Source organism: Periplaneta americana, chromosome 16, assembly GCF_040183065.1.
Source record: "Periplaneta americana isolate PAMFEO1 chromosome 16, P.americana_PAMFEO1_priV1, whole genome shotgun sequence".
NCBI classification, from domain to species: Eukaryota; Metazoa; Arthropoda; class Insecta; order Blattodea; family Blattidae; genus Periplaneta; species Periplaneta americana.
The window spans coordinates 163,452,941-163,480,902 of NC_091132.1; the positions used below are offsets into that span (position 1 = coordinate 163,452,941).

The following is a 27,962-nucleotide window of genomic DNA, read 5'->3' on the forward strand; positions in this document are numbered from 1 at the left end:
TTAGAGAAAAAATGAGGTTTGAGAGGCGAATATAATTTTAGATATATTAGGATTAATGATCAAATAGAGAATAGCAAATGAAATGTAGGAGAAATACTAAAGGGGAGATTGACCAAGTAACAAAAAAGGTACATAGTGTAATTGGGAGTATTTGTGTAGACGTGTACTGCAAATAATGTGTTATTGTAATAATATGTTAATGGTGGCACCGGATACAGAAATGTGAGGTACACCATTACATGTAAAGAAGTGCTGTGACCAAATATATCATATATCATGTATATTCGTTCTCCATTGACAAAGGTAAATAGTAATACTGTATTTCTTTCGCCATTTTTCCTGACCAACTTGTGTAAACTTTCCCGTAATTTCGTCGTCGCTTGCTAGATTATTCTTTCATAGTTCAGCCGTTCATTCTCACTGATAGTTTCAACATCAGAAATGTTATATTTGTTTACATTAGGCAAAAGATGGAATAGATCAAAACATTCGTCTTGCAGTTACCTTCGCCAGTCCACGAACCACAGTAGAGGGATGGAAGACGGACGCAATTCAATAATACCTCTATTGCAATCTATTGGGAGTAGAGACATAATATTGTGGTGGTTGGTAGAAACGCCGCCAGAGAACGCATACAGCCATTTTACGGATAAACGCCGTAATTCGAATTACGCCCTTTTTCCAGCCAACCCCTCAATTACTGTTCCTCTGACACATATCATCAAGTCAGCATTTTAATGTAACTAACACTGTTCCCTTCAACTACCACCGTTTTCAGAATTGTTCTAATTATTTCCTTCATGTTCCTTTTCATTATTACAAAAACCATTGTTGTAGCGATAATTTCTGTTCGTTAGCAAATATTATTTTTTTAAGTAACCGTAATAATATCTAGTGAACTAAATGTCTGGGGTCTCAATCGGGTTACATATTAGATTAAAACTTCAGAATGCACAAGCAAAATGATCGAAAAGCCTGGCTGTGTGCCAGCCTTAAGAGTGCATTTCTTTCGTGGAGACTGGAAACAGCACTTAAATGTTTACTCTTCTAATGCCCGGTTTCTGGAAATACAGTTACCTGTACATACTGAGTTATCTAAGATTTAACGCGCTGATATGTTTCAAACGAGTTTCCGAAACAACAGTTATCGTCATCGTTACAGTTATCAGTGCTTCAACCGACATACTGCATTACTGTTAGGTAAACTATAATAACTGATATTAAATAATAATGATTTAAACCGGAATTAATTAATTTACTATATTATCGGTATAATTTAAAAAAAAAATGGCGTTCTATTTACGTAACTTACGGTAAATGTTTTAGTTTCTATGACATATTAGGATAATAATGTGTGTTTGTAAGGCCGTGTCTCAAAGCTCAAGTCCATACTACACACTAGTGACTAGCAACTGGGTGACTTGTACACTACACGCTAGGGAGCTTTGGTAATGTATGCTTGAAACATGGGCTTCTTCATAGACTATTTTTCTAAAAACCATGACATCACGGTGCAGCACTGAATTAAGAGGGCAATGTCCTAATGCAGTTTCATTACGAATTATGTGGAAAAGATGAGGGCTTAATATATTATAATAATGTTTAAAACATTGTACAGAAGGTACTAACAATGTCATTGTTCAAAGTTAACGTGTTATTCTACATTATATTTACATTATTTCACTTCCAAAGCATTTTCAGATTTCATAACCCCAATTGCTGATGAGGTATCCATGTTTGTTTAGTGAACAAGTCAACAATCGAGCAAGCATTTTCGTTTACTAGCTACTACCGACTTGATTGCTATGCACTATTTAGTTTTGGATCATAACTTCTGACGTCACATCCGGCTATTTAGTCAACAATCTAGTTCACTTCAGCTGAAATTGTAGCTTTGAGACAAGGCCTAAAAACAATTTCGAATATCTTAAGCTTAATTTTCATCATAAAATTCAGACTCTATGTCGTCAGTCAAGGAATATTTTATTCTTGGGTGTTCTACCAATGCCAATGTATTTCGATCTCCAAAAAGTCCATTTGAACGCATTAAAGCATTCATATGGACGATTGTAACATAAATTTACAATACCAATATGGCTGCCATAACCACCACAGCTGAATACGGTTGCAGTTTTGTAGCAGATATTACATCTAGCCCTCTCTGCACTAGCATTATTTACGTCGATGATCACGCCAAATAACAACAATCATTTCCTTTTTAATCATATTACGACTGAGATGGAAGTTACATGTACACTATCATATATCACACGGTTACTTAATTAAAACGCGTGCTCCTACTAGTTCAGAACTCACTGTCATATTACTACTGAAAACTTGTGCAAATAAAAAAAACTAAAAAAATCACTAACATAATACTAGTAGAGACATATATGGACAACAAAAGATACTGAACTTGAAGTTACCTCAACTGTTAGTTATAAGATCTGATAAATCTACAATTAACTTCTTGGAAACTCATGAAAGTTATCAGTGTAATCAAATTTATAAATGCAGTTAAGTAACTGACAGTTAACTGAGGTGTATCAGAAACCAGGCATTAAGTGTCTGCCTCTATATGTCTTTCAGTTCTCACGAAAAGCACAAACATTTAAAAAAAAATTGCACTCACATCAATTCTCAGCTGCATAAGTGGTTACATTTTGTTTGAGATCAAGCAAGAACGAAAAACTCAACCCACAATCATCGCAAATGAACCTCTCGAGTGTCTACTCTTTTAGACTACCAGATTCCGAAAATATCTTTCCACTTATATCACAACTGAATGTCTTCTTCCCCTGTGTGTACGCGTTCATGCCTTTTCAAAGTACCAGAGAGTGAAAATTTCTTTCCACATATATCACAACTGAATGCCTTCTCTCCTGTGTGTACGAGTGTATGCTTTTTTAGAGTACTAGATTGCGAAAATTTCTTTCCACACACATCACAACTGAATGCCTTCTCCCCTGTGTGTAAGAGTACATGCTTTTTAAGACCACCAGATTCCGAAAACTTCTTTCCACATATATCACAACTGAATGCTTTCACTCCTGTGTGTACGAGTCCATGCTTTTTTAGATTAACGGATTGGGTAAATTTCTTTCCACATATATCACAACTGAATGGCTTTTCCCCAGTGTGTAAGAGTCCATGTTTCTTTAAACTAAAATATTGGGTAAATTTCTGTTCACATATATCACAACTAAATGCCTTCTCCCCTGTGTGTACGAGTGCATGCTTTTTCAGATTACCAGATTCTGAAAATGTCTTTCCACATACGTCGCAACTGAATGCCTTCTGCCGTGTGTGTACGACTGAATGCCTTTTCAGTGTACCAGAGAGCGAAAATTTCTTTCCACATACATCACAACTGAATGCCTTCACTCCAGTGTGTACGAGTGTATGCTTTTTGAGAGTACTAGATTCCGAAAAGTTCTTTCCACATATATCACAACTGAATGCCTTCTCCCCTGTGTGTACGGGTGCATGCTTTTTTAGCGTACTAGAATCCGAAAATTTCTTTCCACATATATGACAACCGAATGGCTTCTCACCTGTGTGTACGAGTTGATGCTTTTTTAGACCACCAGATTGCGAAAAATCCTTTCCACAAATCTCACAAATGAATGTCTTCTCTCCTGTGTGCAGGAGTAAATGCTGTCTTAGATTACTAGAATCAGAAAATTTCTTTCCACATGTATCACAACTGAATAACTTCTCGCCTGTGTGTACCCGTAAGTGTCTTTTGAGACGATTCAAGTACAAACAATCCTTTCCACAAACATCGCAAATAAACCGTTTCTTGTGCTTGTATAGAACAGCATGGCTTTTGAAGCTTGTCGAATCGTAAAACCACTCTTCACAATCATCACATTTAAATGTCTTCTCATCTGTACCCAGGCACGTATCTTCTGTAATAATGTCACAGGAAAGTGGAAGTCCAGTGCTGTGAAGAGAATGTGCTCTTAGTTAGAATAAGAAGAATAAAGCAGAATAAATTATCAACAAGAAAACGACATCCAAGACAAATATATTGCACGTAGTAATTAGTAAGCACATGTCGAAAAATAATTGGAAGTATACAATTTCACTCAAATTTAGGTATTCATGGATTCTAAAAATGTCAAAATTCCGATAAATAATATTTTTGCCTCATCTAACTCATTTCTTCTGGTTTAAAAATTTTTATATGCTGTAACTTGCACACACTACTTCAATAATTTCATAGTTATTTGGGTATTTATAATATAAGCGCACTATACTTTGTATATACTGAGGATCACGTAAGAATAATTTCTAGAAGACTAATTTGGCCGTCTCTTCAGTGTAGCCAACTAATACTAAATATCAACAAGAGAGTATAAAATCACACAATGCCATGTACTATAATAATAGTAGTAATAATAATAATAATAATAATAATAATAATAATAATAATAATAATAATAATAATAATAACGACGTCTTGCTTATTTACGTCTCATTTTTATGTTGGGGAAGTGTTTTCTAAAAGGTTCAAGAATTTGTGAAAGAGTATATTTTTCTTCTCGCACATTATGTTAGTAGATTAGTGTATGATCTAATAATAAAATGTATTTTGTCTGACAACATGAAATTCATTGCTCAGATTAAACAATTTACGAATCACGAAACCTAACCTAAAAATGTATTTTGTTTGATAACGTGAAATGATTAGCATGACTTACGAAAACGAATGCCACTTGAAATGTGCGCTGATTATAATAAAAGTCTAAAATAATTAAAATGTGAAATGGTATTTCCATCGATCACTCAGGGGCATGTATCACACGAAATATATATTTATTTACACTTAGCCTACCTGACTCTAATCTTGAAATTGTAACCAAAACACAAAGCAACACATACAATAACTATTATTTATTAATATTAATACTGATATTAATTATTAGTATGTTCAAATTTCACTAGGTTCCAGTAATGAGCTCAGAAATCTAGAACAATTTGTATTTTCAGAATTTAAACTACTGACAACTTGTGTCACTGGAGACAACATAACAGTTATAAAATCACTACCAGTTGTAGTATTTCTCAGTACCGAAGTTTGATACGAAATTGGCAAAAGAAAATTTAACTTGCAAACTAGAAAATCACCATAATCACTAGCTTATGTAGTAATGGAGAGAAAATGGTTAGGTTTCACTCTTAATGTATTAAGTAAGCTGACCCGGACTACCTTTTTTTTTTTCTCTTGTACGGAAGGGAGACCTGGGGCCTGTTTCTCAAAACTCTCGGACTAGTAATACTAGTCTGTACTAGTATTAATAGTTCGTTTTACAAGTCTGTGTTTCTAGAAACTACAAGAGTAAAGTAGTAGTTACCAGTTCACAGACTAGTAATATTGGTCGATTTCACCAGTTCCTAAGAGATTCTGTTTCTCAAAATGCTAATCTAGTTGATTATACTAGTATTCAACAGGAATATTCCTACAAGACTCTAAAGACTGGTGATTTCTATATTATCAGTTACCAGTGGCAATCTTTCTCAGATAATCAAAACAAAATATTGTAGTTATTTTTTTTAATATATGTGGTTTAGTGATTCCGGTTGAAGTAGTAAAGAAGTAGTTGTGAGAAGAGCTAAAACTATATCGAGAAGGAACCATTATTATTCCTTTACAGGAGCATTGCTTAAATATAATGAACTGTGTAAATAAAGTGCTAAAAAGCTTGGAGAGTTGTTAAATCGATGGCTCAGAACGAAACTATTACACCTCAAAAATAGAGATTTTTCAGTAGAGCCATTTAAAGTTTTTCATTGTATATGGCAAAGCAGAGAATCATGGCACAACAATGTGCATTTATGTCCCACTAGGAAATTTTTAGAGTTTTAACACTTTCACATAGCACAGTTCTCAATTCAAGTGTTCGAATGATAATAACTCAAAAAGTGAATTTTTTGAGTTGTAACAGTCTCGTTCTGAGCCATCGAAAAATAGTGGGACCTGCCATAACAAGACAAACAAATAGAAGTCATGCATTATCAGCAAAGCTTCTAATACAAATTGCTCTACAAATCGGGATGTTGATTATTTTTCAATGCCATCTGGTTTTTCTGCCCTAGACCAGCAACACATGCAGAATTTTTTTCCTAATAATCTGATACCAATTCATCAACTTCAGTAATTTTTGCTGGCTTTCCTCCTCCACTGCCAGTTCTTCTGACATTGTCAACTTTAGAATACAAATTAAATACAAAACGACACTAATTTACGAATAGATCAAACGTAAAACTGAAAAAAAAAAAAAATTGCGAATTTTTCAAGTCATAAGTGGCATTCATGTCGCCAGTAGACCCACTAGCTACATAATGTGTTCATATTATGATACTGTGAACTTGAATTGGTACCCTTCGTCAAAGTTGCTTTCTTAATGTTGGGACAGTAAGTGCCCCTAACGTATGCATAATCTTTGTTCTGAGGTATCAGTTCCATAGCCTCACATCAAGAGGAGTTTCTACTCCTCTTGCCTCACACATTACAAATTTTTTTTGCCCATTTGTTTACTTTATCATTTTTTGTTATTATGCTTGAAAAAGCACCGAATGATACATCCTTTGATTCATTAATCATATTGAGTATAATTAATTTGCTTTCAATTGATGGAATTTCAAGAGAAGATAGAAGTAAGAACCAAAACACAAACCACTTAGCCTTCTAACCTCAAATAACAATACCTACCAATGGGTATAAACAAATGAACTCAATCAGCTGACTGACTAGTGAAAGAGATTATGTGACTAGTGAAAAATTGTCACAAGTTACTAGACTGGTAAAATAGTTTAAGAAACAGAATCTACTAGAGCTGGTGAAATATATTCTGGTAACTAGTAACTGCTGAACTACTAAACTAGTATTTTTGAGAAACAGGCCCCTGAAGTCTTGTACTAGAGCCTGAGGCTCATTGTGGTTACCACTCCTATTCTGTGAATGATTAGGCAGCCGAACAGCCATATGAAGCACACCGCATCGTGAACGTAACCAGGAATTTTAAACGGATGGCGATTATATATTAATTAATGATCCAAAGTGAGTCTGCAGTCCAACGTCGAAAGTTAACCAGCAATTCTGCTTCAATTAGTTGAAGGAAAACTCCAATCAGGTAACATGCCCCAACCAGGATTCGAACCAGGACCCGCTCGCTTCAACATCAGGCATGCTTACCATTACTACACAGTAGTGGACCTTTCTATACCTTACACCATCTTCAAGTCTGTTTTCTCCTATATCACACTTTCCGATATTTATTATTCTTTCTACGGACAAAAAATAGACTTCCAATTGGGCCAAAATTGAAGTCTAAACATGTTGGTACAAAATTGAAGTCTAAACATGTTGCTATATTGTAACCTAAAACTATAATTTTGATTCGATTATAATTATTATTGTATCCCATAAATATAAAAATATATGGATATATATTTTTTCTAAAGTACTAATATACTGTGGTATATCTTTTGAATGGTTCACGATAAATAAATAATTTTGGTGGGTAATATTCTCCATACGTAGGGGATCATTTTCGCGAAATGTTTACCCTGTGTCAATTTTCTAATGTAGATAGGTCGGTCCAAAATTTTATTAAGAAAGATATGGCGAGTTGAAGTTATAATACGATTTTTCTTAATGAAGCACTATTTATAGTAATTTTTGAATAGAATGTCTGTACCTGTTTTAATATTTTCCAGCCATATTGAATTTATATATATATATATATATATATATATATATATATATATACTGTAGTAGAATAGAACTAGCTAGATATAGAATAGACTTTGTGGGAGTACAGGAGGTCAGGTTAGATGGGAACGGCATAACACAAATATGAGATTATTTGTTGTATAATGGGGAAGGAAACGATAATCACCAATTAGGAACAGGATTCTTTATTCATAAAAGAATAAAATTAGCAGTAAAAAGATCGAATTTATCAGTGACAGGTTATCGTATTTAGTACTTGAGGGTAGATGGTGCGATATCATAGTTATAAATGCTCATGCCCCTACAGAAGAGAAAGACAACTATATAAAGGATAGCTTCTATGAGGAATTGGAACATACTTTTGATCAGTTACCTAGATATCATATGAAAATTTTATTGGGGGATTTCAACGCTAAAGTAGGACAGGAGGATATTTTTAGACCTACTATTGGAAAAAAGAGCCTACACATAACTAGTAATGACGATGGAGTTAGGTTAGTTAACTTGGCCGCATCAAAAAATTTAATTGTCAAAAGTACAACATTCCCCCATAGGGATATACATAAATATACTTGGACTTCTCCAGATGGATTGACACATAACGAAATAGGTTTTAAAGTAAATCCCGAAAAGATTATGTCTCGTGACCAGAATATTGTACGAAATGGAAACATAAAAATTGGAAATTTATCCTTTGAAGAGATGGAGAAATTCAAATATCTTGGAGCAACAGTAACAAATATAAATGTTACTCGGGAGGAAATTAAACACAGAATAAATATTGGAAATTCCTGTTAGTATTCAGTTGAGAAGATTTTATCATCCAGTCTGCTGTCAAAAAATCTGAAAGTTAGAATTTATAAAACAGTTATATTACCGGTCGTTCTTTATGGTTGTGAAACTTGGACTCTCACTTTGAGAGAGGAACATAGGTTAAGGGTGTTTGAGAATAAGGTTCTTAGGAAAATATTTGGGGCTAAGAGGGATGAAGTTACAGGAGAATGGAGAAAGTTACACAACACAGAACTGCACGCACTGTATTGTTCACCTGACATAATTAGGAACATTAAATCCAGACGTTTGAGATGGGCAGGGCATGTAGCACGTATGGGCGAATCCAGAAATGCATATAGAATGTTAGTTGGGAGACCGGAGGGAAAAAGACCTTTAGGAAGGCTGAGACGTAAATGGGAAGATAATATTAAAATGGATTTGAGGGAGGTGGGATATGATGATAGAGAATGGATTAATCTTGCTCAGGATAGGGACCAAAGTCGGGCTTATGTGAGGGCGGCAATGAACCTCCGGGTTCCTTAAAAGCCAATAAGTACGTAAGTATATATATATATATGTTACAAGAGGATAACTTGTCTGGCGAAATACCTAGATTGACAAAAAAAATAGGAAATTTTAATTGGAACTAATAATCAAGAATAGGATTAGAAGTCCACTGAACTTATAAAACCATAAGAATAATTATTCCGTCATAAGTAAGCTACTGTCTGACAAATATTTACTTCACAGAGTACCATGCTTTGTGCGAATAAATTTCTTCTCACAGGTAATAGCGAACACATAGTCAGCTAGAGGCAGGGACAAACTTGCAACTACTCTATATTGGTGCCATTGTCATTTGATTTTGATAGTTAGCGAACAGCGAACATTGAGATATGTAAACATTTTATACACTTGTGTTCAGTGAAGTGAACATAATGCCGAAGACAGATGTTAAAAAACATAGGGTGTATTCTTTACTACTAGAATATGGTGTCCACATTTTTAGTAGTGATACTGGTGAAACAATCAAGTATCGGTTATGTATGTATACATTAACCTCTTCCCTTACTATATATTTTACCAGTTTTGTGAAAAAAAGTGTCACTTTTTTATTTTCGTATAGAGGTCATTTAATATTGCAGAATCACTGTACATCACTAATTTTATTACATACCTAAAAAATCACTATGAAATAGACAGATATTCATACCTGAATTATTATCCAGAGTTATCTCGTGCACCTTGATTTCAGCTCTGGTAGTTGTCCCACTTTGATTTTCTCCTGAACTATTTACCAACTTATGTTCTTTTTATGGATTAATTTATGAGGTACAATACCAGTGCTGTTATCAAGGCGTTAAATGTTCCTTGTCATGTGATAGACTCCAAAGCAGGATATTAAGCACAGTGGCACATTGCATTCCGGACAGTAGTATCTGCTCTCCTATATGAGAGCGTTTTGGGAAGAATGGTGTAGCAGTCATTGAATGTTTGTACCAGTACATCTGTTCTTCAGGTTTGTGAATAATGTTCTGCAGTATCACTATGCCCAAAAGTACACGTATTTCAGAGTCTGTAGTAGGCCGCCACGAATTATTTTCAGCATTCTGTGAACACTTATTAGCATGCCGAATCGTCTCCTCGAATATAATGTTGATGAGGTCATTATTAAAGAATAATTAAAAAAATTGAGAATTATCGTTATCAGAAACAATGTTAAAATTTCAGGGAATGGGGACCTCGGAGGTGCAGAAGAAATGGTGCCAGATGTCTTCTATTCAAACCACTGTCGAAAAGACGCGACATCAACTGATCTGAATTTGTTTGTTGGTCTATAACTTCGTCTTCTGATACCGATGTTTCATTTCCTGATCTTCTACAGGAATATATTCCTTATCAAAAGTTTCGGAATCATTAACTTGATCCATCTTTACACAAAACAGCACAAAAAACACTAAACACAAACAGAAACCACCAAAACTAACTAGCATCTACTCACTACTGTGTGTGAATTCTATATGGGCATAGAATTCCACTCGCAAGGAAGAAGTACAAAAAACACCACCAGATATAGCAATATCACTAACTTCTGTAGCCATCTAGTGAGAAAAAGGTTAATGAAAGAATTGAAACGTATATATTCGGGATATAATCCTTAGACGCGAAAACGGGACTCAGACGAGTTAACTCGGGTTAATAAATTTTGACACAAGTTAGCAACCCGAGTTAGTTAGTGGGGTTTAAAAAGGGCGCGTCAGCAACTATGGCAATTTGCGCCCTTACCTAAAATTCTTTACACAACAGAGACACAATACAATAATCAGAATGCTTAAAAGAACTAAAAAACGTTGTCACGATTAAAACGAGGTATACAAATGCAGTTTCAATAGGGTGATGCATAAAATATTATAAAAATCTCAGACATTAACTAGTATTTAAAAAGAGACAACAAAATAACAGTACAAATGCTACACTAAATAAGTTATCTGGCGTATTTCTAAAATACTCGGATTTAAAAGGTCCGAATGTCAAGTTTGTTAAAAAAAAAAAAAAACTTATATACTAAATAACAAATGTAACCTCCGGATGTAAAGGGTCCGAAGGACAGGAAAACAGGTCAATAGAAACAAAAAACTAAATCACCCTGTCAAGTCCAGCACTCGATAAAAATCTCAGGACTGCATTTGTACAATTAAAATCATTTCCAAGAGTGTCACGAAGAGTCGGCCGAATTCCATATTGCCGACGGACACGGTATATTTTCTACAATGCAATAAAAAATGTTCCACCGTAAGTGGAACATGGAATAGATCACAAACCGGCTGAAGCTCGCCACGTATCAGATGACCATGTGTCTGATGACAGTGGCCAATCCTCAACTGGGTGAGTAAAACTTCATGTTGTGACGCTCTTGTGGACGAATCCCGCAACCCGTGTTAACTCGGGTTAATCAGGGAAGTGGTTAAAAAAGATAACAAAACAATCGATAGAACATCACTCTAATACACAGAAATACATGAAAAATGTTATTCTATGTTAGAAAAAAATAAGAGTTTAAGTTCAAATTCCGCCTCAAATATGAAATATGACTTCTGCCAGGATTTATGTCGAGGGTTTATAGAAAAGTACACAAAATATGCCATTAGAATAGTTATATCAACGTCCAAACAATAATAAGTGATTATTCCATGTGTCAGTTTACATTTTCTCCGGCCTATACCTGCATGTGCCTCTAGTGTACCTGCTGTGCTTACGTAAACAACAACCCTCTTGTCCACACTTGTGGAGTAATGGTCAGCGCGTCTGGCTGCGAAACCAGGTGGCCCGGGTTCGAATCCCGGTTGGGGCAAGTTATCTGGTTGAGGTTTTTTCCGGGGTTTCCCCTCAACCGAATATGAGCAAATGCTGGGTAACTTTCGGTGCTGGACCCCGGACTCATTTCACCGGCATTATCACCTTCATATCATTCAGACGCTAAATAACCTAGATGTTGATACAGCGTCGTAAAATAACCCAACTCTCTAACAACCCTCTGACGAGACAAACTAGTCGCGTTCTAGTTACCTTCACTTAAGAATGACTTTTTTTCCGCTGTCTACTAATTATTAATTTGTATTCCTCAACATTATTTAAATAAAGCAGTGAAAGCAACAACGAAGTAAATGCTCACACACTTTACTCACCCCTCAGTAAAGACTTCGTGCTCTTCTGTGGTTACTTCCAGTTTGAAGTCCTCCTCCCCTTTAATTATCTCACATGCCTCGTCCTGCAATAATAGTATGTGAAAAGAAGCTACAGAAAAATAATAATAGAGATATGGACAAATTATTAAACTAAATCAATTATATGTGCAACGAAGCTGTATTTATCGGTAAAAATAATGAACAAAAATGTATTTCGCACAGAAATAATGAACAGAAAATTGAGTCTGGAGGTTAGTAATATTTTGTGAACATTCCCTTATTCTTTATTAACACGCTGATTTTGTTGGGATGCTGGAATCCAAAGTTTGACACTTTCTTTGAATATCAGCATCATTTAGCCAGAAATCAGACAGTGCTTAAATGAGTCCATGTTTTGTAGTAAGCCTCTTTTTGTTCACTTTCTTGTTCAGTACAGATCAAAGATTTTAAATTTCGTTCATGTCCAGTTTTCTTGCAGGCCATGGGAGAGTCGACCTGGTTGGCACATTGGTATAGCGCTGGCCTTCTATGCCCAAGGTTGCGGGTTCGATCCCGGGCCAGGTCGATGGCATTTAAGTGTGCTTAAATGCGACAGACTCATGTCGGTAGATTTACTGGCATGTAAAAGAACTCCTGCGGGACAAAATTCCAGCACATCCAGCGACGCTGATATAACCTCTGCAGTTGCGAGCGTCGTTAAATAAAACATAACAGCCATGGGAGAATATCTTCTACAGTATATAATTAAAACACCAGTAGTACCAACATAGTCAGAAAAATATACTTAACCATTGGAAAATATATTTTTTTTTTAATCCAATGCCACCATGTTGCCTTTCGACATTTCTGGTCTTCTCTCCTGGCCGTGGCTTAGTTGTAACCCATTTCTGAGGTTGGGGCACCTGGAAGGCGGAGTTACATTACCCCGATGATGTGATAGGATGATTATGATAATGTGGTGCCAGGAGAGGTCTTATATCTAAACTTAACCTAAATTCCAGACCATGAACGAACAAAGGAATAATCCCCTTTAAGGAAAAATTCCTGCGCTCTAACCAGGAATCGAACCCGGGACCTCATGAACTATAGCCAGAAGCTCTGACCACTAGACCACGAGGCTGGTCTGGGAAAATATACTAGAAGATGTAAACAATCATATTTATAACAATAGAGACTCTGTGAATTATACTGATAGTTGATAAAATGATGATTTGTATTATTTTTCCAAGAAAAACGTTTTAGTCTAATAATTTGTCAACGTCTGCAGTTGAGGAATATATGCAGATGGCTTGATTTTAAATCATACTTAATCCAGTAAACATTTCAAGTAGAATGGAGATTAATTTAAGCAATACGAAAACAAAATACTATGGCATTTTGTGGGCAAGATCCTGTTTTTGTAGCAATTACGTAAACTATAAGGCAATTCGAAGAGTAAATAAGAAAGACACTCAAATCATATTCTGAAATGCCCATAGTTGAGCATAATTCAGAAAGACCAAGTTGACAAGTGATCAAATTGTTACAGTAAAGTTGTGATGGAAAGTTTTTGCTAAGGGAATTTGAAACTATTTAAAATATCTCTGAATTTACAGCAATCATACGACTAAACTTAATGACCAAACGATGAAAGAGTAATGGAACGGAGAAAAATTCTCTCCGGCACCGGGATTTGAACCCGGGTTTTCAGCTCTACGTGCTGATGCTTTATCCACTAAGCCACACTGGATACCCATCCCGATATCGGACAGAATTGTCTCATGCAAATCTAGTCTTTCAGGTAAGGCTCCCTGTAAACAGATTTGAATAATTTCAAGGGAAAAATTGTTCTGGGGCCGGGTATCGATCCTGGGACCTCTGAAATTATTCAAATCTGCTTTAAAGGAAGCCTTACCTGAAAGACTAGATTTGCATAATATATACGTCACTGTGTACGTTAACAGAAAACCACAATTCCAAAGTCACACAGAGAATGTGTGCATTCAATGTGAGTCTCTGGCATTTCGTCAGCCCACGAGAGTTGTGTGGATATAAAAGGAAAAGTTGAGACGGTGTCGGGTGGAGTTCCCGGGTAGCTCAGTTGGAAAGAGCGCTGGTACGTTCAACCAGAGGTCCCGGGATCGATACCTGGCCCCGGAACAATTTTTCCCTTGAAATTATTCAGAATTGTCTCAGTTTAAGTTCCAACTCTTGGGTTCCCTCTAGTGGCCGCCCTCTGCACTACGTCATAGATGACTATGAACATAGGACTGAAGACCACACATGTGCTGAGTTATGAGTGACTAGTTGGCCGGGATCCGACGGAATAAGCGCCGTCTTAAATCACGAAGTGATTTACGCATATCATATATATGTTATTTGTACCGAAGTACATATGATATTTCCATGCAGATATTCTGCGTCATGAAGTATGACGTAGTGATATAACTTTATTACGTAATTATAAACAAACAGTACCAAGAAATAGATATCAAATATGTGAATTTTCGTTAATGAACTAATTTGAAGAAAAAAAATTAAGATTATTTCCTAAGCCAGGTGCAAAGTACAACTTAAGTTATTGGTATCTAGTACAGGATTAACTGAGAGTAAACAGCATTCCATACTGGACTGTTATTTAAATTAAAAGCAGACATGGTCAAAAAGATCATTGGGGATGAACTCATCAAAATGTATATGATTTTGTGAACGTTCTGCATTGCAGTTTGTATGATAAAACAGGAGTGCAAAAGATTCACGATAAATATAAGAAGAAATGTACATCACGTGTACATCACGAAAGCAAATATCGTACTCCCTGGTCACACGAATGTTGCAGTCACATCAGCAGAGAGAAACAGCGAGCTACACTACTTCATAATCTGCACTCACCTCAACTTCGCTTTTCACGTTAATAAACTCAATTGGCACATGAGTTTCATCAAATGGCATCTCAGTTTTTACATCAGAGCTGTGGTCCGTACATTCTGTCTTTATTCCAGTCACTTGCAGATTTGATACATTTGCTTCCTGCAACACACAAAATGTAATAATTATGAAACATGCCATAAGTAGTTGTTCACGAAAAACCTGTGACTATTTTGAATGTGTCTCTACTATATTATTAAATCTCATGTCAACAGAAGTACGTACCGTAAAGTGGGGATATTTCGGACGCAGGGGTAACATAGGACGGTAATTCAATGTATCATATTTTATGTTGGTAACACCAGTTCTTAGCATCTTTTCCGCGCTTTTTACTATGTTCGTATGTTTCTGCACATTTTTAAAGACCCATTGGTGAACTGGTGTTACCAACATAAAATATGATAAATTGAATTACTGTCAGATGTTACCCCTGCGTCCGAAATATCCCCACTTTACGGTACGTATACACACTCCAGAGTCAGTAGTGGTATAATTTGTACGAAAAGTCTCGTAATGCAGCATGTAAAAGAAAAAATATATAAAATGATATTTTTTTGTTGAAGTCCATGTTACGTCTTTCTATATTTCCACATACACATAGACTGCACTTCAGAAAGACTTAATTTACTTTTAAAAATGTATGCCGAGAAATGTGAAACATGTTTAAAATTATTTATTGCTTTAGATATTTCTTCCGAGGGGAATCAGTGGCAGAAAATAGCAGAGTTGTTCTCTGAAATGTTGATTCGAGTAGCAATTATCTACGAACTATGGCATCTCTCATTATATTATACAGCGAGACAAGTTCGAATGGAGACTATTTAATTTGTAACTCAACGCTATGATCGTGGTAAGTAATAATTGAGTGCCATGTTTGGCGAAACGAGCACTGAGTGACTTCAGCCAAATTTGGAATAGACACCGACTGACTTGAACTGCCAACATAGGAAACAAAAAATCACTACCTGTTAAAGGGCGTCACACTCAATCGCGTTCACCTTCATCTTGATTATAAAAGCCTTAACTAACCTAACCTGTCACTAAAATCGAATTTAATAATTTAATTTAATTTAGGTATGACTATCATTACTATTATTATTATTATTATTATTATTATTATTATTATTATTATTATTATTATTATTATTATTATTATTATTATATAATCATTCTATTGGTGTTGTGAAGATGAAATGAATTGTAATTGTATTATATTGTCTTGTATTGTAGTATTGTATTGCTTTGAATTGTATTGTATTGTATTAATTATGTTATATTCATAGCATTGTAGTAATTTTCTATCATACTAGTTGAGTGGAAGAGAAGGCCGAATGGCCTTAACTCTGCCAGTTAAAATAAACCATTATTATTATTATTATTATTATTATTATCATCATTATTATCAAATCCTAAACTAACCTAACATAACCTAACTTGTCACAGATTCGCCTATACAAGGCATAAGAAAAGCCTAAACTATCCTAACCTAACTTGTCACAGTTTCGTATATGCAAAGCATAATAAAATCCTAAACTAACCTAACCCAACCTAACCTGTCACTAAAATCCTAACCTAACCTAACCTCTCATAGATTTGCTTACGTAAGGCACAACAAAACCCTAAACTACTGTCCAGATAAGTACGTAAGACATAATAAAAGTCTAAAACTAACCTAATCTGTCATAACACTCCATTTTCTTACCCCTACACACTTCCCTGAGGTATGAAAACGGCCGAATTTCTATCCCGCTGGAACATTGCAAACTAGCGTGAAACGTTCGTAATGTTTCGTAAGTTATGTTGGTACGACATGTAAGACAGCTGAAGATGCATATATCTGCAATAGGAAAGGAAGTCACTCAACACTCGTTTAACCCCATGTTTTAAGCAGCAACATCTCCTTACTAATGAAACTAGTACAGGGTGAACGAGACGAAATGCCACCAAAGCAGCAGAAAACTAGTCGCCGGCATGCCACTACCTCCTCCCAGGTTAATGGCCCTGTTATTCTCGGACTAGATCCCGCGCAAAGTAAATATGAATTAGTTCGCAAGGTGTAATTGAACGATTAACAGAAATCTAGCAATAATTCATAATTTCTTTAACCGTTCTTGTGTGCAGTAATAATGAGTCCGCCAATTTACTCAGACGTGTGCAACAATCGAGAGAATATTTTCGGACTACCAGATCCCGCACAACAAAATATTGCAGAAAGCAGTTTTCAATTTTGTGCTGAGTGCCGAGTGTATAAGTTGTGTCGTGGGGTAGAGTCCGGACGAAAAGTTATGGACCAGCGCAAGGGACGCATTTTAGTTCGTGTGCTTGAACTCGCCCTCACACTCAACTGGAGGGGTGTTGGGCTAGTTGGTTACTAGCATTCCTAGTGTTCAGATCGTTCTGCTACTACCGCTATTGCTAATACTGAAAACATTGTCCTTCTGAGTGCCCTCATTATGGCATTGTCTAAGGTGTGAAATCATAGAGTAGTTCATAGTCGAGGACATGAAATAGCACACAATGTATGGAAATTCATGTCAGAAGAGGCTGTACATGGAATATCAATTGCATTGAAAAGCGTGTGTGCAAGAATATTGGCTGCCACTGGTACTTCAAATCGAACCTAGGCAAGAATCAGGAAAGAAGGAAAAAATATTGAGGCAGGAACAGCAGATTCTTTCTCCAGTCCTGAAAAATCACAGCCCAAGAGGAAGATTGTTGCAGCTGTAGACAGTTTTGATCAGGAAGTCCTAAGAAGACTCATCTATAATTTCTAGGCTACGCATAAGCAGAGGCCGACTCTGTAATCGCTTCTTCCAAGAATGGATATCAGTGTATGATTATGTGAAGAAAGTAGAGAACAATTACATTGAAAGTGAGCACGTGATGGACAGTATTTTGGAGAACATTTCCATAAACTTAGGGACATCTGATTCCAGCACAGATCAGTTGTCTGATTCGGTCGGAGAATAAGAATATAAAGATGGAATAGCGGGCGTAATTCCATTAGGTACCTTCGGACTCTTGAGTAGGAAAGTGGTGATACTAAGGTAAGACGAATGTTTTTAGAAAGAGATGAAACGGATATGCCTGCCGCTCTGAGCTTGAGAACCGTAACCCAAACAACCCCCATTCCTCTACCCTGCTGGCCGGCAAATTAAAACTTCGCGCAGGATGGTGCCATAACATCTCGTCTCAGCTCTACAGTATAGAACAGCGAACGTTTATTTGTAATACTTTCGCAAAAAAAAATGTTTGTGGAGAAGGTGTTGCCGTAAGTTCCGTCGTCAATTTCCCGTTTCCCCTTGCTGGATGAAACAACAATATACTGATTAATAAAGAAGTTCAAAGAGACAGGATCCGCTGATCTAAATCCTTCTGATTTTTATTTGTTGGGGACATTAAAGAGTGTAGCATACAGAAACAATCCTCTCACCTTGAATGAACTTAAGGAAAATATCCAACAAGAAGTGCGGAACATTAGTGAAAATGAACTTCAAAAAGTGTCAGGAAATGTGCTCAAAAGATGTGAAGCTTGTTTGATTGCAGAAGGTCACCATTTCCAGCATTTACAAGAATAAGGTAAGCTTTTGTTTTTATCGTATCGCATATTACTATCGCTTTGGCGGTAAGCTTTTTATTTTTTTATTGTACCGCAGCTATTGTTTTTATATCATACCATGTTCATCCTCCTCCAGTCTTGACACTGAATTGCTAGCTATTGATGCTGCTCTTCAGTGTGTTACTCAAATTTCTGAAAAATCTATTTGCATACTTACCGACTCAAAGGGGGCTATATTTAATATAATTAAATATGTACCAAACCTATATGCACATAGAATTATTCCAATTCAGAAACAACTACGTAAACTAAAAGAACTCCAAAAGGAAATAACATTTCAATGGATACCTAGTCATTGTGGTATACCTGGAAAAGAGAAAGTCGATAATATTGCAAATCAAGCAACATATTTGCAACCAAAACCTCTTCAAGTGATATCTCTATCCAGTGCTTTTGCTTCAGCAAAGTCTCATTTTACAAACCTATGGATCAACAATTGGCTCTCTTCTGACAAAGGAAAAATTTTACAGTCTGTACAAAAGAAACCAAATGACCTGGAAATGTACAAAAACTTGCCCAGACATGTTCAAACATTTTTAACAAGAGCCAGAACAGGTCACATTGTCACTCAATTGTACCTACACCGATTTCACATTTTTGATAATCCTACTTGTCTGTGGTGTAGTAATCATGATGAAATCTGGAACACATTCTTCTATACTGTCCATCCATAAACCACAAAAGAAGTAAATTAAAATCATCAGTACCAGTTGCAGAAGACACAGCCCTGCAGTATATATTGACTACACCCCAACTCTGGCTACTAGCAACAGTCATCTATAATGAACACCGATCAAAATACCCCTCATTTCTCGTGAAAAACAATAACTGAATAGACTACAGTGAACTATAGTGGACTTTATGTTGTCGGCAAACAGCTGGATACATTAAGAAGATTGATTGATTCATTGTACCGCATATTATTATCATCACACTTTGACATAGGAAGACCAGTACTATAGCATGCTGGGGCTGCTAGACTTTCGGTTAAGCGGTGGCGTTTCGTCTCATCCACCCGGTAGCAATGGATCACAAATAACCTATTCTTTCAGTTTAAGAACTGAATTTGTCAGGCGCACTAGCCGATGCGTTTTAATCAGGTAGAAACTTTGTCATAACACTTTAATTGCTGTATAATACCGCAGTCCACCCAGCAGCATTCTGATGAGTCTGAGAAACTACAGCAGGTGGCGAAGTCTGGTTCCATGGAACAGCTATAGTGGCAGGAAAAAACATCATGATAACCATAAGATACCCCTGTACTGGTTGGTATGCGAAACTGAGGTCAGCAGTCAGCTGATCGGCTTCCTCCCTGTGTGATATCTCGATCCCAGTCATTCCAGGATGTTTTTTTCCGCCACATGATAACCTATACTGTTATAAACGACGAATGTAGAAAATAAATAGTAATAAGTAATCACTCTCAATATAGGATACCTGGGGTTTCTGCTCTTCTATATCTGTGTTATTACTTCTCTCTATTGCCAGAGGGTCGATCTCACATTCCATTTTGATTACGTCCATCACGGCTGAAAAAGAAAATAATAGCAAACTTAAATTGACAAGGAATATGTCAGATATTTGGATATACTTACTATAGGGGAACAACCTAATAAACTCAGTTGCTATGCGCATGCGTCAATCTTAAAGAGTGACACATACAGGGTGATTCACCAGGATTTACCGTCACTAATGGAGTTTATTTCCGAAGACATTCTGAGCAAAAAGTGTCATATAAACATGTGTCCTAATGCCAATACATTCATGGCCAGTTTGTCCAAGTAATGTTTAATTTTGCTTAACGAATGTTAAATTAACAGTCTGTTTATTTTTAAGGCTTTGTTAATGTATTTTCCATTTTTGTTCAACATAATTTTGTTTAAGATAACCAACACTTAAGTATAACGTATGTTAGCACTATTTTAACTACTCAACAGCAGTTGGTAATGATTCTACACATGTAAGACAATTTTTGATTGGCTAAAATTAATCTTTAAATTCTATATTATAGAGTGAGTCATGAAACTTGCATAAAATGACAACCTGTTGTAGTAGGCCACGCTCCATAAGCAAACAGTTGACAAATGAAAGTTGTAGGTGACGTGGTGAATAATAATTACAAAGTAAGGTTATATTTCCTCATTGCCTTTATGGATACGAAATACGAAAGAAATAAAATAACAATGATGTATTTAAACAGTCCAAAGTATTTTTTAAATGTTATATTACCAGTCACATGCTAAACATTCCCTACAGAGAGACACACAATATTAATTTCGCAACTTCTGTTCGAACAGCTGTGGAGACATCGGTCATATTTAACTAACTGTTAAACAAGTTAACTGCCCGAAATCCTACATTTAAAATTAAGAAACTGTTAACAATCTGTTAAACCAAACTGGTGTTGAAAACATACAATTTTATTGATTAACGAACTGTTTAGAGTTTAACAGTCGTTAAATTTTCTAACAATACTTGGAAGAACCGGCCATCAGAGATACACTAATTTGAAGCTGTTTGTAAAATACCTTTTTTCTTTAGTTTTTAGGGTAAAAGAATATTACAAATAGAGAATGAACTATATGGATGAGTTACGTCGAAGTATGAGAGTGTCTCGGTTGCAGCATGTAAGAAATGACTTCATTAGAGCAGAGATGGAAGCAGAAGAAACTGTAGTAAACAGAATTGAGGAACGAATACTGCAGTGGCACGGACATGTACAAAGAATGGAGGAGGATAGACGACCCAGAAGGATAATTCATTGGTCCCCCACAGGAAGAAGAAAAAGAGGAAGGACTTGTTTAAGTTGTGTGGTAGTATGATAAAAAGTTATGACTAAATTCGACTTAGAAGATGGACAGTCGAATGACAGATCCTTATGGCGGGCAGGAATTAGAACCAACCGCTGAAAAGTGGATAGATGAATTAAGAAGAAGAAGAAGAAGAAGAAGAAGAAGAAGAAGAATGAACTATTCAGAATTATCATTTCTTTAACAGGCTAGTATTCTGAAGATAAAAATATGTTGTTAGTTGCATGGTGCAGATTTTGTTTTTCAATTTTTTACTAAAAATGAGAACATTCTTACGCACTTATCACAAAAATTGTTACAAATCATACGACTTTAAGAACTTGATTCTTTACAGTTTAATTATGCATCCTAACGTACAGTCTTGAATTTATAAGAGTGCCGTGATTTGTAACAATTGTGATAAATGCTTAAGAAAATGCAATTTTGTAGTTAAAAATCGGGGGGAAAAAAAAAATTCTGTGCGAAGCAACTATGGAACTCACAACACATATTTAGCTTCAGAATACTAGTTAATTAAAGAAATGATGCTCCTGAATAGTTCATTCTTTATCTGTAATATTCTTTTACTCTTAAAACTGAAGAATAACGGTATTTTACAAACAATTTCAAATCAGTGTAACTCTGAAAATATTGAGATTAGGACAAATGTTCATATGAAATTTTTTGCTCAGAATATCTTCGGAAATAAGATACGTAAATCCTCGTGAATCACGCTGTATATTATTCACCTCCTCCTTCCTAATTGTCAGCCAAAAACGGGAGATGGCGTTACTTACGTAGACTATCAATGAAGCAGAATATTTTCGCATTTTTTATACTTAATAATAACTCAAAAACTAGTAGTCAGATTCTGATATGGAAAGAAAGCATGTTGAAGAGTATTTTTTGCAGATTTTTTAAATGTTTGAGTCACCGCAATATAACAAATATAAGACTTCTTAATAGAGGTTTGTTTTATACTATGTAGTGCGGGGAAATATGTTTTTGAAGTAGAAAAACCGATCAGCGATAATATTCTTTTCTTGAAGAGATGAGTGGTTGCAGTGTATGAAATCGTCTAAATAGATTCTATTTTATATTAAAAAAAGCCATATTCATAGAATGAATCAACAAGATATCATCACTTGTTAAATTTATGTCTGACTGCTTGTGGTCCATCAGGTAGTGCATACATAAACATTATTTATCTTCAAAACCCAACCATGCTTTAATAGTATATTATGCAACGAGCCTATAATGATAGTAATTAAGAATCGAGTATGGATATTTATGAAACTCGGTTGCGTTTGTTTCATAATTTTCATACGAGCTTCTTAATCACCATTATAGGCGAGTTTCATACGACTTTTTATGCTCGACCATATTTCTAACTTGAAATTACCGGTATTCAGATGTATAAATTTTATTTGTATCTGAAAAGATCGGAAGTGACCTTGTTCTAGGTCGTGAATTGTGAGATGTGCGCAGACGCGAAAGTATTGATTTTTTCCGAGGAAGAATAATGTCATTGATCTTGACGTAGTTCCGTTAAACTTGATATTATAATATTATAACCTTGATTATTGAATTCGACATTGAAAAACGAGATGACAAATTTAATTTATTTGAATATTATTTACAATTAACGCTAATTATTATAGTAACAGAACATAACCTTCTGCGACAGTATTGGATTTCCAGCCTCCGTGGCTTTTCGCTAATTCTCTTTCGATTGCATATCCGAGAATAATCGATACTTGCGGTTTTATAACGGTACAAAGCTGACTTGTCATTGGCTGAACACATGTAAGCTGAGTTATCATTGGCTGAAGACCTGTACTTTAATGAGTAGGTGTACTTTAATGACATGCATTAAAGGACTGCTACCAGGTGTATAATTAGTACATTTCGGCATGGTCGAGCATAAAAATAGCTATATATTGTTTTGATTGGTTTCATTCACTTAAAGGGACAGACTGAAATGTTCAGTCAGTTGTCTCCAGTTTTTTGAAATTGGACTTTTGTAACAGAAATTAGGTCCCCATTTAATGTAAAGGAACAATTGTGTCGCCGCCTTTCCACAGAGTATGGAAAAGACAAGTGAAAGAAATGTGTTGATCACGTTAAAAATAACAAAGAACAATATTTTTCTAGTGCTAATGTAACAGACGGTGGAACTGACAGAATAATTTCGTTAGGAGAATGTTTAACTGATAGCAGTGATGCATCAGATCACTTGTCAATCAGTAGCGACAATGGTTCAGATTAATGGAAGGAAACTGCGACGACTCTATCACCAGCATAGAGGTAAGGTTTAATAACCCCTGCCCCCCATAACGGAGTTTGCCAGTTGTTAACCCATAGCAGGTATTGTACTGTATTCATTTACATTGCATGGTATTCATACATCACTTCACAGCTAGAATACAGAACATGTAAAAAAAAAAAAAACTTAATAGTACAATAAATTCCTAATTATATTCACAGTCTTTAGCTTAAATATAGGCTTACACAGAAGATTTTTACAATATATTCTACAAGTATAACACCTAACATTTACTGTTATAGTGCAGTAAAACCCCAAAATATCTGATTAGATTCATAGATTTTGAACTTTTACCAAGAAATGTTGGTAAATCTCAGGATTTACCGATGCAAGGTGGTAAAAGCTAGATCGAAGAAACAGAACGAAGAATCCTGCCTGCATTGTGCAGGTACAGACATATTTGCAGGATCGATAAAGTGAAGCGGTTCCGAGAGGCTGCCAAAGAAGTTCTTGAAATGCAAGCGAAGAAAATGAAAGTATCCACTTGTAACAAAATTCCAAAACTTTCAGTCGGACAGAATTTGAGAATCAAAGTACCGGACATAGACCGGGCAAAAATTGAGCAAAATCAATAATAGCAGTGGTCATACATATTCAAGATGACGAGTTTTATAAATTTTGTACCAAAGCTGACAAACAGTCATTGTACATTAGAAACCAATTTACATTATACAAAGAAAATTTTACCAGCATCAAAGCAGGAAAAGAAGAAATTAGTGTATGGGAAGTGGTCAGCAAACTATCTTTCGTTGGAGAACAAGGGTTCAAAAAGTGTAATTGTTAAAAAAGTGTTCAACAAAAAAATGTTTGTGTAAATCATCTTTCATGTTGTGTAATTCTAAATGTCATAAGAACCAATCTTGTTGTAACAAGAATTAACATCCATAATGTTTGTTTTACTTTATTTGTGGACCTGGACCGTTTGACGGGATGTAAAGGCTTTGTTAATTTTTGTATGGAATACAATAACAGACAGTGGTTAAACTATAATATTTTTCACTATTTTTAATATGAAATATTGTTCATTACACTCACATTGGAATGTAAGACTATTTAAATAATTTCAATTTAAAATAAATACAAATTATTTCAATCATTGCTGAGGTGATTCTTATTTGTTTTAAAACAATCATAAAACAACAATAAAAAGATGAATCGGAGATATGTAAAAGTGCGAAGAACGGTAAAGGTTTTTGTTAAATTAATACTATTTTACCACAACTGATCGGTAAATCCTGAGATTTACCAACATCTCTTGGTAAAAGTTCAAAATCTAATAAGATATTTCAAGGTTTTACCGCACTATAACGGTCAATGGTAGATTATACTGGCAAATTCTAAGATTTACTGGTCTTCGTACATTTACAGTAACATCAATACTTCATACAACATAGAAATATTCATGTAGCATTGTTCACTTACAAAATAGAAGACGTCAGAAATTAGGTATTTCTTTAATATAGCCCTAAATAATCTTATGTTTCGAGTTTGTTTTTTTTTTTATATCCATTGGGAGGCTATTGAAACGTTTTATAGCCATATAACGCACTCCTTTTTGACTGCATGATAGACTTGCCGATGGAGAATGAAAGTAATTTTTTTCACGCGTATTTATGCTATGAACTGAAATGTTCACACCATTCATCTATGAACTCCATCTCTAAAACCATATATGAAACGCCTCAGACCATATTGGTTACGTCTATTGGGTCAGATGTAAAGGTGATTACAGACTTGATAAACGTAATACAGTAAAAGCATACAAATAAAGGAAGGCTGGATATTAGACGATATATAACAAAATATAATTAAATAAAAAATACAAATAACTTACATATAAGTGTAATTAAATGAAATAAGAGAATAATAATAATAATAATAATAATAATAATAATAATAATAATAATAATAATAATAATAATTAAACAATATAAAAAGGTATAAAAGAAACTAAGAATAGAAATACAACAGCCAATACGCATAGCATTACTCTCTGAATTTACGTTTAACTGTGAGCAATAAAATATACCGGACTAACTCTGCTCATAGCAAAGAAAAACAGCCACAAGTATCTGTAGAGTTTTACATCTTTTCAGCTATGAGATAGATAAACGAGAGGAGTATTTCTAACAATTTAATAAATACAAGAGTCCATACTTTACCACCAGACGAATCTCAATATAATTAAACCGTATCTCTATTCTTAATCTGGAACCTTCCAAAATTGTAACTCGCTGATATGTGCCTGCAGTATCGAAGTTCCAATCTGTGTTTCAAACGCAACGAACTTCCGAGTTTCATGTCTATACCCCAAGGGAACGAATTTCCGAGAGTCTGTATCAAAAATTTAGGTATCCAAGAAATCTACTTCCCCTCTCCTCGCCTACCCAAATTCTTAGCTGTTGTAACGTAAGGAAATGTCAGGAATACCACGTGGAAAAGATGGCGTTTAAAAACAGGGTGCAACTTCACCGACTGAGTCGGTATTTGTTAAATATATTTGCAATTTCATTCGGGTCTGATGTTTTTATGACTCGTACTTGTAAGCATAGGCCTATACTATGTTACTTCACATTTTGATCATCCACTTTCCTCTTTAATTATGTTCCAAGTTCTTTTGATTTCATAAGAGTTTTGTATTATTGTATTCTAATGTAATTCTTTAGCTTTCTCTATCACTTTCTGTAATATTTTTGAATAATTTTCATAGTGTTATTTTAAGTCTGTATCACTATTTCTGTTCTGTATATATACTGATCTTTTGGTGAAATAATTGTCAATTCCACATTTCCACACATGCAAACACGCATATTTATATGTATGCTGACTTTAGGGCTGATTAAAGTATTTACTTTACAAAGCCGGAGAATTGAAGACTGAAGTTGTGGAAGTGGGAGAGATATTAACCGCCGACATATGATATACTAGCAATTCAACAATAATGCAAAACAGTAGGGAACATGGCATAAACGTTACGGTGAAAATTACGTATGTCCCAGGCACTATAAGAACGTGCTAAATACCTGAGAATGCCTTGGATTTAGAGTATTGATTAGTAGAAATTGATGTGATCATTGGGAGATGCTTTGGGTTTATAGTATTGATTAGTAGAAATTTATGTAACGTTCTGAAATACCTTGGATTTATAGTATTGATCAGTAGAAATTCATGTAATCACTGGGAGATCTATGTGCCCGCTCAACCCGCCCTAAATATATATCTTACTTAAATACGAAAATCGTCGTGCGTGAATGAAGAATACGGCAACATTTCGTTAATGTGACAGTGGGTTTCAGTGTCGCCAACATAATAATAATACTACAAACCTAACCTAACCTCACAAAATACTAGACACCTAATCAAACCTAACTTAACCTGTCACATAATACACACCTAATCTAACCTAACCTGTCACATAATACTACCTGTAGCAACATTTCTCACGCTTAGTATTATTTCGTTTGCATGTATTACCAACCCTGCTACTCGTGTTGGGAGCCATCTAGTGAAAGTGGATCGTAATACCAGAAAGAAAAATATGGCGATTTTCATAATAATTACATTTAGTTCGTACAGTGGCCGGTGGATACTCTACCTTATCCAAAGTTACTACTGCAAACATGTCTTCGTATTGTCCAATTTTTACACATGAGTGCAAAGAAGGAAATAAATTTCTCCGCCAAGAGTAAACGTAATTGCACCACAAAGGAGAGATGGACTGGAATGCAGATGGAAAATTCCTGGGTACTGTTTACTTCAAAAGATTTATCATGTTTCGGCCAAACTCTGTCAAGAATAGATCATTCAAGCTGGGTAACTTTCGGTGCTGGACCCCGGACTCATTTCACAGCATTATCACCTTCATATCATTCAGACGCTAAATAACCTCAGATGTTAATACAGCGTCGTAAAATAACCCAATAAAATAAAATAAGATCATTCAACTTACTGTATATAATGTAATAAAATTTAATAATATACTTACTTGTATGGTAAATATAATGGATTTATATAGGCCTACCTGTTTCAGCGGTCAGTTTGTAACAGTAATCACGTCCAACGAGTTAGATTTCCTAACTCTATAATACCTAGTACATAGTTACAACTTTATTATTTTAAT

General features: G+C 35.2%; 1 protein-coding gene across 1 annotated transcript; it reads right to left on the reverse strand.

Moving 5' to 3' along the window:
• Positions 1-32: 32 nt before the first annotated feature.
• On the reverse strand, positions 33-27,962 carry LOC138691714 (zinc finger protein 235-like). The gene is made up of 5 exons (XM_069814009.1): positions 27,864-27,962; positions 20,165-20,256; positions 15,073-15,210; positions 12,202-12,284; positions 33-3,946 (listed from the first exon to the last, which is right to left on the reverse strand). The coding sequence occupies exons 2-5, from the start codon at positions 20,249-20,251 to the stop codon at positions 2,776-2,778; spliced, it is 1,479 nt and encodes a 492-aa protein (XP_069670110.1). The 5' UTR covers positions 20,252-20,256; positions 27,864-27,962; the 3' UTR covers positions 33-2,775.